We start from the raw sequence: 18,137 nt of genomic DNA on the forward strand, positions 1-18,137 counted from the left end.
AGGGACACCTGATTTTACATAGAAATGCCATATTTAAGTGTGCCAGTATAGTGGCTGCCATGATTTAACCCAGCAGTCTGTCACAGCTTTCAAGTCTTTCTTAATGTGCAGTGCTCTAACATTGTCATGTAGTACATTACAGCTTTGAAAAAGGAGTTTACTGTATCACAACTGAAGAAGTTTCAGGCATCTTCAGAACTACTTTCATGAAGCTTAACTTTTTGCTGGAGCAAATCTGGTTCAGATACCTTTAAAAGTCCTACCTAGTGTGACTGACACATGCCCATGGAGTCTTAGAACTTGATAATTGCTTTTCAAAAATCAGTTCTTTAACCCTTAGTCTTTATTAGTCTTCACATTTAAGCAAGAAATTTAAAAACGTTCAAAAAAAGTAAACTTTCTGTTTGGAAGACTGCTACAGGAACATCCTGAAATAATTCTCTCAGGTAATTGCCAGAGGCTGAACATGAATTTGATATTCACACCTTTTAACAAGTCTTAAACTAGGCATCATTTACAATTTCTTACACAACTCTGGGACAACTTTTGTTATGAATTGCAACTCAGTTTCTCTCCTTCCATTAGCTACACCTAGAATACAGAGATCCCTGCAAGTAGGAATTTTGGAGCAGCTCACTCACATGCATGTCCTAAAAGGAATAAATAATGCCTTTACATTGGATAAGTCAGCTATCACCCTAAGCTCTAGGCAGAAGTACACACCAGACAGTTAGTCCAGTCCCCAAAGCACTCCTAGGGCTATGTCTAAAACCAGGAATGAATTAAGATTACATCTTTTGATTCTAGCCCATTGCTCAAGAAGTTCATAATCAAAACCTTCAAATGAAGTCAACTTTCCAAGAAATTCTTAACTCAGAACTTGCACAAAATTGAGGTATAAAAAAGACATTAAATATTTATTATAATTACAGCAGCTTTACACAGGAAAGTTAAAAATTAAAAAATATCCCAGTTTTTGGATTCATGATTTTTCTTTAGGACAGTTGGTCAGCAGGTCCCTGGGATATCTGTAGGCACCTTTAAGAGTTCTTCAACTTCTTCTTGTAAAGCCTCAGCTTTTTCACTCAGGAGCATCTATAATGGAAAAAGAAAAACTATTAGGAAGTGAACAGAGGCATTAGCTGTTTAACCTGCTAGGTTAAAACACCAATATTTCTTTCCAAACTTTCATCTGATCTATAAAAAACTGCTGCTGCTGCTCACAGGACCACAGTACCTTTGCCTCAAAGGACTAACACCTACTACTACCAATATTTTTTACTGTTTAGTGTGTACCCACATGAAAAACACTAACACAAAAATTTACACAGTACACAGCTCGTTTTCTCAGCTCTGCCATCACATAATACACAAAATTTAACAGAATATGAACAGTTTGTCTAGAACTTAACAAGAGCATTTTTAACCTTAAACATTTATTACTAAACATTTATTTTCCATGTTGGAATACACATTTGTAAGTTGTGCCTGCCAAGTTGCCAATTTCTTGCTTTATACAAAATTTCTTTCTACAGCATTTTACATCAGACATATAGGACCCCCAATATTAGCAACCATTTAATCTACCTGAACTGTTTGCTGCTGGCAGTTGGAGTATAACAGTCCCCCAGCAGCATGTGTAACAACATGCAAGCATCCTTCTAACTTCCCAGTTAAACTCCACCAGTGTGAGAAAACTCCACCAGTGTGAGAAAACTCCACCAGTTTAACATCTGAGCACGACAGCAAGCTAGGCTGCTGGATTTGGCACTCATCTAGATGAGGAATCTGCATATATCCCCTTCTTCTGGCTCACAGAGCAGCAAAAAAGCAGTAAGGAGCCTACACCAACATTAAACGGCCACGACCTTTTAAGTGCATAAACTCCAAAGTCAGTAGTTTTACTCCATGAGAATATACAAACCAAGACTTTTGTTATTGACTGCATAATTTTTATACCAATCACCTATTCATTTATTCTAGGCATTCCCTCACTTTACTGAAAGCTTTCTATTTTAGCAGAATCAAACATGAAGCTGATGTCATTGCAACAGCAGATTAATAGAGATTGAGGAGAGAAAATACTACTACTTGATAAATACTTTCTGTATTTTTTATTTAGGCACAACTCAATGTTTATTACAGATCCTTTCCCTTGGATTATTTGTATACTTAAGGCGCTAAGTGTGCCTTAGAGGCAGATATTAAGTGAAGGCCCTTCTCATGATGCATATTCAAAATGGAAAACAATTCCAAAGGAAAGAATAACAGGGCACAACAAAAGCAGCCTAAATAGGTGAGTTTAACCCTATACCTTGTTGGTTTCCATTTCTACAGTCCTGAAAATCCTGTTCTGTAATCACAACTACCACTAGAATTTCTGTAAGGTAAGTCCTGAGGTATTGGCAGAATTGAGCATTTTCAGTTACAATGACTCAGCACAGAGATCAAGGTAGTCATTTAATTCCCACATTTCATCAGACAAGCTGTCCAACATTTTTGCCCTTTGTTTCCTCTCTGAAAAGGAGCACAACTTCCCACTATCCTGTATGTAACAAATTGTTTTAAGAAAAGTTTAAGTTTGCCTGTCATTCAGGAGCATGAAGGTCAGCAATTGCTCGATTCATTACTCTTAACCATCTTAGATAAATGATATCGTCAAGAAATATTTCAATATATTCTTAATAAAGACCAGTATCTGGATCACAATGTCATTCAAACATCCGCTTTTGACATATTGAAGTTCTGAAGCAGGTTTTTATAACTTTGTTTCTAACTTACCTTTGCAGATGAAACAATTTGTTTGGCTTGACGTCGTGACAAGTGCTCAATTGTCTTGACCAGAGTTTCTGGATTTGCATTAGCCAAGTGTGCTAAAGTTTTGTACCCTGCATTATAAAGCTGTTTTGCTCGTGCCTGCAAGTCCAAAATTGTGTTAGATTATTAGAACAGGCAATAAGAATTACCATTAAGTGCCTATCTCTACACCCATATCAAACATTTCATCTTCGCATTATCAATCCAATTTTTTGACTTGTCTTTCTAAGAACATGAATACTGAGAATCTTTACTCCCCAAAAATACAGCTTTACTGCTAAGATATACCTCCCCATACAATCTTACCCAGTTCTTAGGAACCCATTCCTCATTATTTTCTGAGCCTAGATGATACTGACTCTGCCATCTTCTTTTGTTATCTTGTTTTCTGCATTCACTGTCACTGTCTTGCATTCTTTGGAGGTGTCTAAGTAAAAGGAGGGCTGATTTTATCCAATTGTTTTTTTCCCCCACAATTTTCACAGAACAGGGCTTTTACAAAATTCCATAAAAGACCGCACTTCGTTGTTTCAGTCTTATAATTTTTCCTTTAGTATCACAGCATCTTTTTTATTTCTCTAGTTTTGCGCAAAGTCTTGGCTGTGAGCTCACATCACAGGAGAGATTCTCTGGAATTTGATTATCACCAAGGTAAGGGGGTGTGCATTATCTGCTTCTCTTAACTTGGTTTGATCCTGTTGCTATGTGAGGTAGCCAAGCAGTATTTGCTTAATAGAGGGTCTCTGGGCAAATATTTATTTTGCAAAACAAATACTGCTAGAACTTTACAAAGCTCAAATTAAAATGCATTTCTACAGTAGTTGTGGAATAATTTAGTAGGCTTTAGTATCTTGAGTTATGAAATAATACTCATTTGATGAACAAGTGTTACACCTCCAAACATTTGATCAATTACCTTTTGGTTTTTTCCCCTCATTTCTTGTAAAGACAACAAGGAATAGAAAGATATTTATTTGATGGCATATATGGTGGGGTTTTTTAGCATCCAACAGGTAACAGCTTACAATATATTATCTTCCTCCATAGTAACTGAGGACTATGCATGTTCATTGACATGAAGTAGGTGTCAATTTCACCAGAAATAACCACTAATTACCAGCAAATATTTTCTGTGCTCCATTTGGCTGTTATATGCACAGTATGACCGATGACACAGAATCTTTCCCCACTAATGACTTAAATCTCATGAAAAGGTTTTAGATTGCTCTTTGAAAACTGTGCAACTAAATGTGCAGAAAATAATTTTCTTTTGCTACAGTAACCTTAAGACTGATTTTATCATTTCTTCCACAGAAATCTAAGCAGACCACATCTGTTCAAGATACAAGTCTACCTGCTTTAAATATCAGCTGTCAGTATAGTTTTAACTCCAGAGCAGAAGTACCTCGGTTATAGCAATAATTTTGAAGAGTCATCTTTAAAATACAACTTCAGCAGAATCACAATGTCCAGGCTGTTTTTGCCCTTCCACAAAAATGCTCCCATATGAAGTGAGCCATGAAAAAAAGACTGTTTACCTTTTACATCCAATTCAGAAAATTTGATATATACAAAAAACCATTAGACTCCAAGTCTTCATCATTGTTTAGCTTCTCAGAATAAAACCCTACTGCCACTAAATTCAATGGTTTGCTGACAAACTGATTCTACAATAGGCTTGACAGGCAAGTTAAATCATCTTGCAAAGAGGTCCAGTGATTACTTATAACCTTGCACTGAAGCTCCCAAAGATTTTCTATTTTAATAGGAGTCTTCCTCATCAGAGACCAGATATGTTTCATTTAAAATACATGCAGCACTGCAAGTGATTGTAAAACCTAAGTTCCCAACATGACTTCACTTATTTTTTGCAAGTGTCTTCTGACTTAAATATGTAAATTCTTATTCCTCTTTACTCCCATGAACTGAAGAATCCTTACCACAAAAGAAACTTGGACTCTGTTTTCCAACTGAATTTACAGCTAAATTATTGTCCAAATACAGCATTTTCACTGTTGCTGTGGTAGCAGCCAAAAGGAAAACATTGTTGGCTCCAGCTTACATTTCCTCAACCAACCACTTTTCCCCAACCTCCAGGACTGTTATGGGATATCTGCACTATGCTGAATTCTCAATAAAAAGCCTAGCTTGGTCTTCCAGATATAATTGAAAGGCACAGCAACATTTAGCAAACTTTACATTGAAAAATCTCACAAAGCCAGGTTTACTAACCTCTAGAACCCCTGCTACCTCCATCAGAGGGATGAGTTCTGTCCTAACACAGTATGTCAACTTCTTGGTAAGTTCTGTCAGCAAGGCTTTATAAACCCAGAATTCTTCCAATTCCTGCAGAGACAAAGATCACTAAAAATCAGATCCTAAGTTCTGTATTTGGGGGATATGACTGATAAGAGCTCTGGTAAAGCAACAAGCATATATTTGGCATTTAGACAGGGGAACCACTATTATTTATAGTTATCCTTTCAGCTAGTTGCAGAGTTGCATTCAGCACTCTTCAGCTGAATAGAGTTGAGGCAGTTCTGAAGGATAAGCAGTGCATTATTTCAACAGAGGAAAAGAACAAGAGAATAAGCCAACTCAGCTATTTTCCCTGAGAGGACATTCCACAACCAGATGGCCTTCTTTCTAAGAGAAAGGTAAAGTTGTCAATTATTTCACCAACAGTGCTGACACTGATCAATGGCCTGTACAATTCATATATTTTCACATTCTTAGAGCATAAAGCTTACTTTTAATATAAGAAATATAACTGTACAAGAATGCTTTTCTGAACAGGAAAAATAATTTTGCACAGGAAAGGTTAAATACAATATCTGTGTTCAGTTCTAACCTAAGAGAACAAAACTCCAGATTTTTCAAAATCAATCCCAAAGATTTTATTGAATCCATTTAAACACACTACCTCACTGAAATGTAGAACACAGGAGGCGAACGAGGCAGCAGAATTAAGGAGATTTTGCACGTATCCTCGGGACATATTAAACTTCTCTGAAACACTCCATATATTGGTCTCTTTCAGTAGGGTATAAAGGACAAAAGACAGGTAGAGCCTGTTTACCACAGCACTGTCCACATTCTAGGAATAAAGCAAGTTAGAATTCAGAGCCAATATCACATTCAAGATATTCTGTTATTGCTATGAGGAAATTCTTGGCATCTGTACTCCTTCACATCTCTAAAACATGTCTATATTATACCCAAAGACATTAAACATTAAGAAAACCAACTGTCCTGGTTTCAGCTGGGATAGAGTTAATTGTCTTCCTAGTGGCTGGTACAGTGCTATGTTTTGAGTTCAGTATGCTAAGAATGCTGATAACACCGATGTTTTCAGTTGTTGCTAAGTAGCATTTAGTCTAAAGTCAAGGATTTTTCAGCTTCTCATGCCCAGCCAGCAAGAAAGCTGGAGGGGCACGAGAAGTTGGCACAGGACAGAGCCAGGGCAGCTGACCCAAACTGGCCAACGGGGTATTCCATACCATAGGATGTCACATCTAGTATAGGAATTGGGGGGAGTGGGAGCAGGGGATTGCCACTCGGGGACTAACTGAGTGTCAATTGGTGGGTGGTGAACAATTGCACGGCACATCATTTGTACATTCCAATCCTTTTATTACTACTGTTGTCATTTTATTAGTGTTATCATTATCATTATTAGTTTCTTCTTTTCTGTTCTATTAAACTGTTCTTATCTCAACCCACGAGTTTTACTACTTTTCCCGATTTTCTCCCCCATCCCACTGAGTGGGGGGGTAGTGAGTGAGCAGCTGTGTGGTGCTTAGTTGCTGGCTGGGGTTAAACAATAACACCAACCAATGAGGTTAAAAGAACCTTAATAAGTAGAACAGTAATAAAGAACACTAGCAGAAGAATAATCTAGAAGTTGTAAATAATCAAATGAAATGACTAAATTGTCATCTTAGTTATGAGAAATCTCCAACATACCTTTCTGATGGCTTGACCAGAAGCCTTTTTTGTAATAAAGCTTTCAGGTACTCCCACAATATCCACTACTTTTTGCTCTGCTGCACTTAGCTGATTGAACTAGAATAAGATTTTATAAAGGCTATTCAGATATTTAGTTCTCTTAATGTTATAGAAAACACAAGTCTATTACTCAAAGCAAAACAATGTTTTTCAAGATCTCTATGTAGTACTTGGTCACTAGACTAGTACTATAGTCACTAGACAGATCTGCAGCTTCTTTGCCTACTTGTTTGAATTATCTGGAACTGTCCATCTCTGAATGCCACATTTTAACAAAACTAAATAGATTTTAGTGCTACCCCTAGTATACAACACTTTACAGAAAAGGGAGTAGTTGAATTATGGGTTGATCTTACAGAGTGTGCAAGACTAGGATAAAGGTTGTGCTGCTAAGGCTGACATAAGTATAGTAGTCTGTAGGAAGGTATTGGTCACAGTGTAATAGTTACAATCATGGCTGGAGTTAAGCATTAGACTCAGCAATCAAACAAAGATTAAGATTTGACATTCTCTAGCGGATTTTGCTCAAATTGTTACCCCACCATCTACATTTCCTATCTGTATAAATTTCTGTAAAATTTATTAAGCAGGATTACTATATGCCCCAATGCATGTTTGCTAGTAAATTCTCACCTGTTTCAAGTATATCATCCAATCTGGGCTACAGTTAGAAGTCATATCATATGGAGTTGCCAGATATAGAAGATGAAGATTGCTCTCAAGAATCAGCCCTTCTAAACCTTTCTTCAGGTCTCTGTAAAGAAGATTGCAGTATGCCAAGTCTATAGACCCTATAATAAGCACACAATTTTAAACATACAGAGTTAAGTATAATAGATTTTAACATAGAGTCAGTATTTCCTTCATCTTCCACAAAAGCTTGTTATGCCATCTGAATTGAAGAGAAATGACTGTAACCTGAATAACTGCTCTAACCTGAGCAGTGAAATAGAACTGAGGAAAGGCAGTCACCTATTTCCATGTATGTCCATTCTGTGCGTGGTTTTGGAGTGTTTGTGAATTGCCTTGGCTTTAATGAAAGGCTGGAACAATCTTGTAGATTGAAGGAATTTTTCAGAGATTCATCCTATTCCAATTGCATTCTATACCCTGTTATCTTTATGCTATGACAGGAAAACAGAACTTCCTGATATACTCTGTTACATTTGATCTACATGTTATATACTTCCTTTCCCTCTTAAGCTTCCCTCTAGGTCAAGAAATCCCGCTGTTCACAATATCTGTTCATAACAATTATAAAACGAGGTCATGAGTCACTTTGATTACAATCACTAAATCAAATCTTTAAATCACTTTTTTGGCAGTATGTTTCTGGTTTTACTCCCATTGTGAACAATGTTATTACATTTCATTCCCATCATGTTCAGTCATGCATTACTTGTTCATTCCCATTTTCAGTCCAGCACATCATTTAGCAATTGAACCTGTCTCTCTACAACTTATTTTTCATTGCAGTTTCAGATTGAAGACAGGAAAACATATCAAATTGAGGTAAGGCTGAGATGAAAGGGTTTGTTGAAATAAAGATTATAAGAATAAAAAAAATCTCACCTTTGTATGTAGCTTTACCCAATGGTGTGATTGTTAGTGTACATTTGGAGTTGTGGTCCTTCTCACATATTCTTCCTTTTAGAAGTCCTTTTTCTATTAGATCTTCTAGCCCATCTTTAATTATCTCTGTGAGGCTCTTCTCTTTAGACAGCAGCTGCTGCTGAATACCCAGCAATGTACTGCACATAAAATTGTTGACTTCCTCATGGGTAACTGCTATCTGCATCAATTTTGCAAGTGATTAGCTTGTTTAAAGGTGTCATTTCACATAACACATTTCATAAGCTATATGAAAAAAATTTACTGACTAGAGAAGCAGTCTGATATCCTGTTAATGTGTTTCTATAGAAAGATGAGAAAAAATAGAATGAAAGACAGTCTGTGATGGATCTGATGGGACTACTCTCCATCTATTCTATTATTCTAGCTACTGCATCATGTTAATGTTTCCACTGTTTCTATTTTGTATTTTGAATCAAGGATCAGAAATTGAAATATTATTAATACTGTAATTTATGATAAGTTAGATATAATTTTGACTTTTACACAGAATGAAATTATCATGTTATGTGATTACTTGATAGCTGAGTTAAATAAAAAGACTAATCAAACCTTTGTCTTTATCTGATTAGAAGCTGTTCTGAACTAGTAAGCCAATCTGTTTAAAAAGTCTGTTTTTTTTATAGAATCAAGAGGTAAGTTTTTCTTTGCATTCCCAAGCACTTAAGTTACTCACAGAGAAGAGTTAACTGATACCTTCAGCCCAACCAAAGATAACAACAGGCTCTGCATTCCCTTGGTCAACTCCAGCAGAAGACTGCTGTAACAGTTCTCCAAAGGACTGTTAACTAAATCTTGAACCTAAAAAGAGCAAGAAATATATTAGTTCAGGGAAAATATTTATGCACTAGTTTTACACTTTTAAAAATACTGATATGCATGATTCAGCTTATAAAGAAAGTGTAGACATTTAAAGTTTACAGGTCACGTCTGAAAACAAACCACAAAAAGGTAGTTTATAGGTATTACATATGTCAAATACTTGAAAATTTAAGAAGCAAATAAAAATTAAGCTAGGCAGCTCAGCTCCTCCTGTTTATCCCACCAGCCTAATCCAGAAATTTAAAATTACCAAAAGGTTTGTAAAAATTACCAAGTGTTTGTCTTTTTCTTGCACTATGAGAATACTTTCTCCAGCACTATCAATACCAGCTCGACCGGCTCTGCCAATCATTTGTTTATACTGGTTCTTCTTCAGGAAGTCATTAGCAACATAAGGAGCTCTGAGAATAACCCTGTAAAAACATCTTTAGTAGGTTATGCTTTATATTAAAATTATTAAAGCAGCAGTAAAATTTTACAAATGCATTCTTTATATATGCCCTTTCTTAGTAACTAATAAAAATCAAATGCACCTGTTTGAACAGATATGTAAATCAACCAGGGAAACATTTAACAACTTAAGGTTTATTGAAAGATAAGCCATGTTTATTATGTTTTGCAGAACCTTTGGAACTACTCTTTACATCCGCTCGAAGGCCTGAATTTAAGAGTGAAAATCACTGAGATATAAAATAAACCTTTCTAAAGAACATAAGCAACACTGACCATACATCAGTTATGCTAGAAAGATAACATTTGTCTGTATGAATTTTTTTTCTCCCCTCAGGTGCATAATTCCAACATACATGGCACACAAAACTGGATTCTTAGCAAACAGTCTTTGGTCATACAGAGTATGGCAGCCATATCATCAGCACTTATAATAAAGGAAAACACATTTTTGTGTTAAAACATATTCAAACTATATCTCCTTAGAAGAGATTTATTTTATAATTTAAACACTGTTCTTAGGACAATAGCTAAAGAAACCACCATGAATTCCTTATTCTTCTGGATAACATTACTAAAATACTGAAGCATTTCCTCAGTTTATTAAAATTTCCTTAATCTGCTTAGCTAAGTGCTCTTCAGCTATGCATTCTGAGGCACTTGCTACTGATTCACATTTCCTATGTAAAAACTTCACAGTCTTGTGTCCTGAGTTGAATACAAAATCCCTTACACTTCCAATTTGCTAGTAAAAACAGAAACATACTTTAAATAGCAACAATATTTCCAACTTAAAGAAGTTTTTTTACAAAGCAAAAAAAAAATCAATGCAACAATTAAATATGTTTCAGTTAATAACCTTCTAGCTGGCAGGTTGACTCCAGCAGCTAAAGTAGCTGTGCAAGCAAGTAGACACAGGACACCTGTAGAATATGCTTCCTCTATACTTTTTCTTTCATCATTTGTAAGGCCACTATGGTGATAGGCAATACCAAATGGAATTGTTTGCTTCAGAATAGGACAGACACTTCCATTTCCAGTATTCTCTAGGTTCTTGATGAGATCTTGTTTCTCTTTCTCCCTGTGAGCTCTGAATTCTCTTGGAAGAGGAAAAGCATTTCTTTAGATTTTGATCAATCATTAACTAAAAAAAAAATAGACATGCTTACTATCTATATCTGTTCATTATCCATTCCTTTCTTTAACATCTAGGTTGGAGAAACAGTTATTTCCAGTAACATTAAAATACCAATACACAGGAGATCGATTAAGTTGCAATAGAACTCTTTTCTCGTTTGTAAGCACAGGCACAGAAGGGATCAAATACTGACTGGGTGTGAGTATTGAGTGCACTGGAGAAAGGAAATTGGGCCAGTATCAGCTGGTAGTGAAGATTATAGGTACATCAAAAATGGTTTCAATTTTGATAGCAAGGGAGGGTATGTTTATTTTAAGATAATTTCTTCCTACATAAAACTTAACTTTGCCAGACCATTATGAGTTGATTAAATCACATTTAAATCAAACCACATGTAACTCTTACTCTTCTTCATTAACAAAGCCTGGTTTAGAATTTACAACTTACATTCACAAAGTGGGTATGGAACAGAGATACTCAATCAACTAGTAACATACACGACTAAATACCGGGCTATAGAGGAAAATATTTGCTTTCTAAGCTTGCAGAGATCAGTGCCAAAGGGACACAAGGTTAATTTAGTATGCTTTTCCTTTTTTCTTTATTATTTGTCCTCTAATAACCATTTTTTTCAACTAGTTTGTTTAAAAAATAAGATTTTTATTGTTAAAACATTTATTTAATGAGCCTTGAGCAGTTTACTATCATTTATGCAGTTAGCAACTTTACTTTGAATATGGAATCATGTATTTACTCCTGATCACCAGGTAAAGTCACTTGCAAACTAGTAAAGATAAATACTAAGTTCTGACCAATTATTCCATATATAATTAAAAAAATCATGACAGAAACTTACTTTTTGAGGTACTTGCATAACATTGAAGCCACATTTTCACAGTTCTTTTTAGTGGGACAAAAGATTAGGCAGGAATATTTAGGAATAACTTCAGTAACCAGTGCAATGATGTGGTCAGGATCTGCCTTCTCCAGATTACTAGAATACTATCAAAAATGCAGATTGACAAACACTCAAACTTAGAAATTAAGTCATAAACTAAGTATTCAATACTTGTCCTCAACCTTTGCTAGAATAATCCCATTTGCATGAATCCCCACAAGGCAGTAATAAGCCGAGAAAAAAACAAAAAAGATGTCTTCTTTCAGTATTGCCTAAGAGTGATCAACTGTTGACAAAAATCTACCCAAAACCACAAAGCATTGGGTATCTGGAATAATCAAACCCACTGCTCTTCACACAAAGTACTGAAGAAATGTCTACCTTAAAGAGCAGTGAAGAAGTGAAAAATCAAACTAAGCGTTCAGCATTTTAAAGGCCCTTTTCCTCCCAAAAGCCTATAATTTTCCTTTCTCATAGGTATTACAAATGAACAGTCATATTTAAGTAATTTCTTTGGTAAAAGCTCTGTAAACAATTCAGTGTAAAACAATACATTTCATAACTATAGTTCAAAGAAACTGTAAGCATTTTGGTTTTACCTTGAAATTAAGGAGACGTGAAAAAGTAAAGCCATTTTCTGTTTTGCTGTCAACTGCATAAATGCTGTCTCGTATCTTCACGTATTCCTTTAATTCTACCTAGGGAGATACAAGCCATAAACAGAAACTTTAGTTAAATTACCAAGTCTTCTCTAAATATTAAACAATTATTGATGTACAGCTAATGTTTGTTTCTAAACAATTATTGATGTACAGCTAATGTTTTTTTCTAAGCATCACATTTCATATACATAGTTGCACACATACAACCACACATTCCACCCCATCAAGAATTTTTTAAAAAGTTAATTGTTTTAATTATCTGCCTTAAGAAAGTGTCTAATTATAACGAAGAACAAGACAAATGTTGTATCCCATGAGCTATTCATAAACCATTGCCATGACAGCATTCAAGCACTAGTAGTACAGATTCTAATTACATCAAATGAACTGTAGTGGTTGAGTTGAAACGACACAAATGGCTTAACACAACAACATAAATGTACTTGCATTTGTGCATTTACAAGTGCATAGTGCTATTTATCATACTGATAAAATTGCAAGCTGTAGAAGGCATTATATTAAGTTACACCATGAAATTAAGCATAAAAGCTGTGATATGATCCTAAACAGATTTGCTATAATTTTAAAGCCAAATATCTTCTGTACTAGTTTATGGTATCTTGTATACAGACCGGTCTAAAGTTATTAGTATAGTACTCCGCTTGTAGGAACTTCTGCAGGTCTCTAACATTATTTAAAGTTGCACTCATTCCAATGATTTGAGTGTTTTCTGCAAAACAGAAGTTGAGATTAATTTACTGCACATTTGCAATTTTTAACACTTCTCCTCAGTATTTAATCCATAAGCCTGCTTCCTCATCATTAGTCTTTTTAAATGCCAAAGTAGCAGGTTTTAAGGGGGATGTTGCTAAGAAATACTTCCTGAGACAAATATAAAAAAAGGAATCCTTCTCTATAAAGCATTTAATTGGAATAGCTAAGGGGCTCCTATGAAGAAATGGAAGACATCTAACAACACTCAAGATTTCTCAGAGAAGTATCAAAAAAGCTTCAAAACCTCCCAGCCCATCTTACAGGGTGTCCTGGTTTCAGCCGAGATAGAGTTAATTTTTCTTTCTAGTAGCTGGTATAGCGTTATGTTTTGGATTCAGCATGAAGATAATGTTGATAACACTGGTGTTTTCAGTTGTTGCTAAGTACTGTTTATACCAAGTCAAGGATTTTTCAGCTTCTCATGCCCAACCAGCAAGAAGGCTGGAGGGGCACAAGAAGCTGGGAGGGGACACAGCCAGGAGAGCTGACCCAAACTGGCCAAAGGGGTATTCCATACCATGTGACATCATGTCCAGTATATAAACTGGGAGGAGTTGGCCTGGGGGGATCACCACTTGGTAACTAACTAGGCATTGGTCGGCAACTGGTGAGCAATTGCATTGTACATCACTTGTTTTGTATATTCCAATTCTTTTATTATTTTTATCATTGTTATTATCATTATTAGTTTATCCCTTTCTGTTTCATTAAACTGTTCTTATCTCAACCCATGAGGTTTACTTTTTCTTTTTTCCCCGATTCTCTCCCCCATCCCACTGGGTCGGGGGGAAGTGAGTGAGCAGCTGCATGGTGCTTAGGCACTGGCTCAGGTTAAACCGTGACACAGCATCAACTGACTAACACTTAGATGGGTTAATGTTACTGTTAATGCATGGAGTTATACCATGTTTTTCAAAAGTGGCCAGAACGCCATAAATCCAGAAAGCAAAAGTGTGACTTCTCTCTAGAGATGCCATCACTACAATATTTTAATAACATTAACTGCAGCCATGACTTACTACTAGTATAAAGAATTTTTGCAAGAGTAATTTCCAGTATTGCTCCACGACTTCCTTCACCAAGCATATGCAACTGTGCAAAGAAGGGAAAAAGAAAATGTTAAGAATATTACTGAGTTAAGAGTATTTCTACAAAAAAAACCCCAAATTATGTAGTCATAAACAAATATTACAGGAATGTCTTTGCTGGACTTCCTCATGATATCCCTCTGATATATTTTGACTGCTAAGCTCCCTTCCAGAAGCATAGCCTCACTGAAACAACATTTAAGAACCACAGAAAAACTGACCCAAGAGCAAACATAGATAACAAGATCTACCTTCCAGTTAACTAGACCATAACTGACAGAAAGAGTTAACTCCTGACAGTAAACAGTCAAGGTGGAGATCTTTGTATTCACCAGCCTAAAGCAATTTTAAACAAACTGTGTTTTAAGCAACACTTACAGTAGAAGTTCATATAAAAAAATTTCTAGCAGCCAGCTACTTCCAGAAAAAGAAGTTAATTCTTAAGCTGCCTTCTGTTTAGAAGCTACTGTGTTAAAGTAAGGTCAGTCAGCCTGAAGCATTCCATGAATTAAACATCCCTGTTAGGTGTTACAACACAACCCTTAGCAGCACAACTCAGCCACACCACTAGAAAGCAGAATAAGGGGCAACTCTCAGTTAAGTGTTACTTGATGTTTTTCTTTTTCTTTTTTTTTAATGTTTCATTTAATCATTATTAATACCAGACACAAAGTCTCATGGTTTCACATTTCGGATTTCAGTTCTGGGATTCATAAGATACATGCCATATGATTAAAATTATATGTTTTTTTCTAATCCATTAGGGATGTCTAATTGACAAGTAGTTATTAAGTAATTCACCATCAACCACTAACACAGCAGGTCTCTCAATATAGAAACTATTGTCCTGATATAACAACAAATGCTCCAGTTAAAGAAAAATAACTTTCAGTATTACAGAATTATGTACCCATGTAGAAAAAACTTAGTTGAGTAGTAATAATTTCATGATAAACACTCAAAGCAAAACCGAGTAATCAAAAAATATGCTCTCTGCTAATAATTATGTATTATAGACACAAAAAATTGCATATTATAGACCTGAGTAAGTCTTGTAGCATACCTCATCCACTACAACCAGACCAAGGTCATCAATTCTTTCTGCTTCAATTAAAGAATTCACTAGAGCATGTCCTTTTTCTATAGTAGCAATATAAAGAGACTTTTTTATTCTCCTCTTGATTGGTGGAAATCTTCCTTTACTTCCTGCATATTCTTCAACCAGGAAATCCAATTCTATCCCAAAACTTGATAAACCCCTAACCTGTAAAAAAAGAGATCAACTGGAGAACAAACTCATGCTCATTTTGGATTTCAGAGCTGCCTCAACAATTCAACATGCATATAATCAAACCACACCACAATCAACTGTTTGAATTGGTAAAAACATATTATCTATGACTACCTTTTCCATTTGCAAAGCTAAAGTGTTTACAAATATTATCAAGCTTGGGTTATGTCTGTTCTCTAAAATTAACTTTTCCTTTACATCAAAAAACCACCAGCTTTTATTTCAAGACCATTTCTTTAACAAGTCAGGCAGTACAGCTCTAAGACTGCAGAACTATACGTAACATTGCAAAAAGCTATTATTTCAAAGTTCAGCACACTTTATAACTCAGCATCTTCAGCTCATAATTTAGGTCTGTTTTATTATGAAATTACTGGCCTTCATAGCAGCATTTAGGAGAGAAGTCACTCACTTCCCACCATATATTTATGAAAATCATGAACTTTGCTAAAATTAGTGTTAAAATCAGCCAAGTAACAAGGCATATTAGAAAAGATAAGCAGTATCAAAAACACTGTATCCAGACCTTTTCTTGAACAATGGCAACATATGGCAGGATCATCAGAACATCCTTCTGCCTGCAGAGTAATTCCTGGAGAATTATTATTTCAGCTACAAGCGTTTTCCCACCACTGGTTGGCAATGAGTATATTAAATTCTTCCTTTGCTGTAGAGATTCTAACATTAAGCAATCATGCTGCCATTCTGCAAAATTAAAAAGGAATTATTAGCAACCCCCAGGGGCATGTTAATCAATACCAAAATGCCTATGTTTCATATAGAATACTTCAAGCCTAGTGTTTGAGAGCTTTTCTTCAATAAACCACTAAAAGCTTCCAGTGATTGAGCCTTCCAAAGTATTCTATAAGCCCTATCAACCTCTCCCACCCATCCAAAAAACAACTTAATAAACAAAACAATCACTTTCCAACATGGCTTAAATTAAATATTACCTGGGCAACACTTTACCAGCAATTTTTTTTTTTTTTCAACAAACCATTAGTTACATTACCATAAAGCGTTTCAATCCCTCGAAATTGTCTGAATAGATCTTTAACTTTGCTAGGTAATCCATAAAAAGGGCCTATATCAACAGAAGAAGATTCAATAGTTTTCCTAGCAACACAAAGCTCTTCAGATAAAACAGCTTCTTTAAGCTGCTTGGTCTTAGAAACCTGCAGAGTCTGGGCTTTAGCATTTCCAGTCATAGCACTTTTCAGATGATCTTTAAGACTCTCAGTTTTAAATAAATCACACTTAGACTCTGAGGAAAAGTCAGTAGGTCTGTTCCTGTGTTCAGTATCAGGACAAAAAGATGGACTCCTGATTTTGTCCAAGGAAAAATTCACACATTTATTCCTCCTTTCTGAGACTGGAGATATTCTAGAACCAGAAGAAAGTTCGCCCATTTTCTCAAAATACAAAAGTTGTGATGATGGCAAGTCATCTAAAATGGATTCAGTCAGTTCTTCATTGCTATCCACTGGGTCATTTTCATTCATTTGGAAAGCATCCTCTTTGTCAGCTTTAAGAACAACCACATTTTCTGAATTAGAAAAATTATCTTGTTTTTTCTGGTGAATTCCTGACTGATTCCCAATTATGATTTCTCCAGCTACTTTAATATTTGTATTTTTATCCTGCAGGTATTTCTTCTCTATATCATCAACTTCAGCTAGCAAAGAATCATTTCCATAAAAGCTGTCATGGTCACCAAACATATCTTCTTCGCTCTCATTACTACACTGTAAAAAAAAATAACAGAGTATTAATACTCCAAAGTAACAACAAAAAAGGCAGCATAACTTGCACAGCACACACATTACATGCAAGTCATTTAAGTCTTCCCCAACTTAACAAGAAAGTTAAGTGTGTTTGTGAAGAAAATCTAGCTTGACTTCTAAAGAACACATGCTTTAACTCAATGAAACTTAACCTACAAGTAGACCTGATGCCTGCATAGCTACTTAGTAGCGATAATTTTTTTTTTAAAGTTGAAGCCAAAACGCATCCCCCCCTCATACAAAGCAAGGCCTTTCCCGATAAACATCACGCAGGCTCAGTCCGGGGCCAAACCACCCTCCCAGACGGAGTCCCCCCCCACCTCAATACCCAGCCCTAGAAGCCTGCCCGCCCCCCGCCACCGCTAGCCCCGTACCGGGGTCTCCGCCGGGGGTCCCTCGCCACCGGAGCTCATTTTCTTGCGAGCCACCGGCGAGCAGACGGCGCTGGGCTGCACCGGGGCCCGGCTCCGCTTGCTGACAGAGCCGGGGCGGCTCTTCCTCCGCACCGCGAGACTAGGCTCGGCCATCACCGCTGCCTGTGGAGCCGGGGGGGGGGATGTCAGTCTCCGCCCTGAAACCGGGACTGCGAGAAAGCGGTGCGGAGACCGTCACGGTCACGGCCGGGTGCGGCGAGGGACTGCCATGAGGGAGCGGCCATCCGGCGCCGCCACCTCCGTCAAGAAGCCTCTAACGTACAGAGGCCATAACCAGGCAGCGGCCAATCGCCTGCCTCAAGTAGGGCAGGCCGCGGCCCCATTGGCCAGCGAAGGGCG

General features: G+C 36.5%; 1 protein-coding gene across 2 annotated transcripts; it reads right to left on the reverse strand.

The window, feature by feature from the left end:
* Positions 1–16: 16 nt before the first annotated feature.
* Positions 17–18,086, reverse strand: HELQ (helicase, POLQ like). Of its 2 annotated transcripts, XM_075034745.1 has the most exons (18): positions 17,739–18,086; positions 16,593–17,325; positions 16,107–16,285; positions 15,353–15,553; positions 14,221–14,293; positions 13,060–13,157; positions 12,365–12,463; positions 11,724–11,869; positions 10,589–10,828; positions 9,551–9,692; positions 9,154–9,258; positions 8,398–8,617; positions 7,459–7,616; positions 6,784–6,882; positions 5,741–5,914; positions 5,050–5,163; positions 2,782–2,916; positions 17–1,095 (listed from the first exon to the last, which is right to left on the reverse strand). In XM_075034745.1, the coding sequence occupies exons 1-18, from the start codon at positions 17,889–17,891 to the stop codon at positions 1,009–1,011; spliced, it is 3,156 nt and encodes a 1,051-aa protein (XP_074890846.1). In that variant the 5' UTR covers positions 17,892–18,086; the 3' UTR covers positions 17–1,008. The 2 variants fall into 2 exon arrangements, with proteins under 2 accessions (XP_074890846.1, XP_074890854.1); XM_075034753.1 differs by lacking the exons at positions 17–1,095; positions 2,782–2,916 and adding an exon at positions 2,925–3,244.
* Positions 18,087–18,137: the final 51 nt, after the last annotated feature.

Source organism: Buteo buteo, chromosome 1 (genome assembly GCF_964188355.1).
Source record: "Buteo buteo chromosome 1, bButBut1.hap1.1, whole genome shotgun sequence".
In the NCBI taxonomy this organism is placed as follows: Eukaryota; Metazoa; Chordata; class Aves; order Accipitriformes; family Accipitridae; genus Buteo; species Buteo buteo.

Excerpts from the sequence above, each read along its gene's own strand:
- HELQ (XM_075034745.1), bottom strand. The coding sequence starts at position 17,891 with ATGGCCGAGCCTAGTCTCGCGGTGCGGAGGAAGAGCCGCCCCGGCTCT. Across the intron at positions 16,286-16,592 it reads AGGGATTGAAACGCTTTATG|AATGGCAGCATGATTGCTTA; the intron begins GTAATGTAACTA and ends TTAATTTTGCAG. Across the intron at positions 1,096-2,781 it reads AAATTGTTTCATCTGCAAAG|ATGCTCCTGAGTGAAAAAGC; the intron begins GTAAGTTAGAAA and ends TTTCCATTATAG.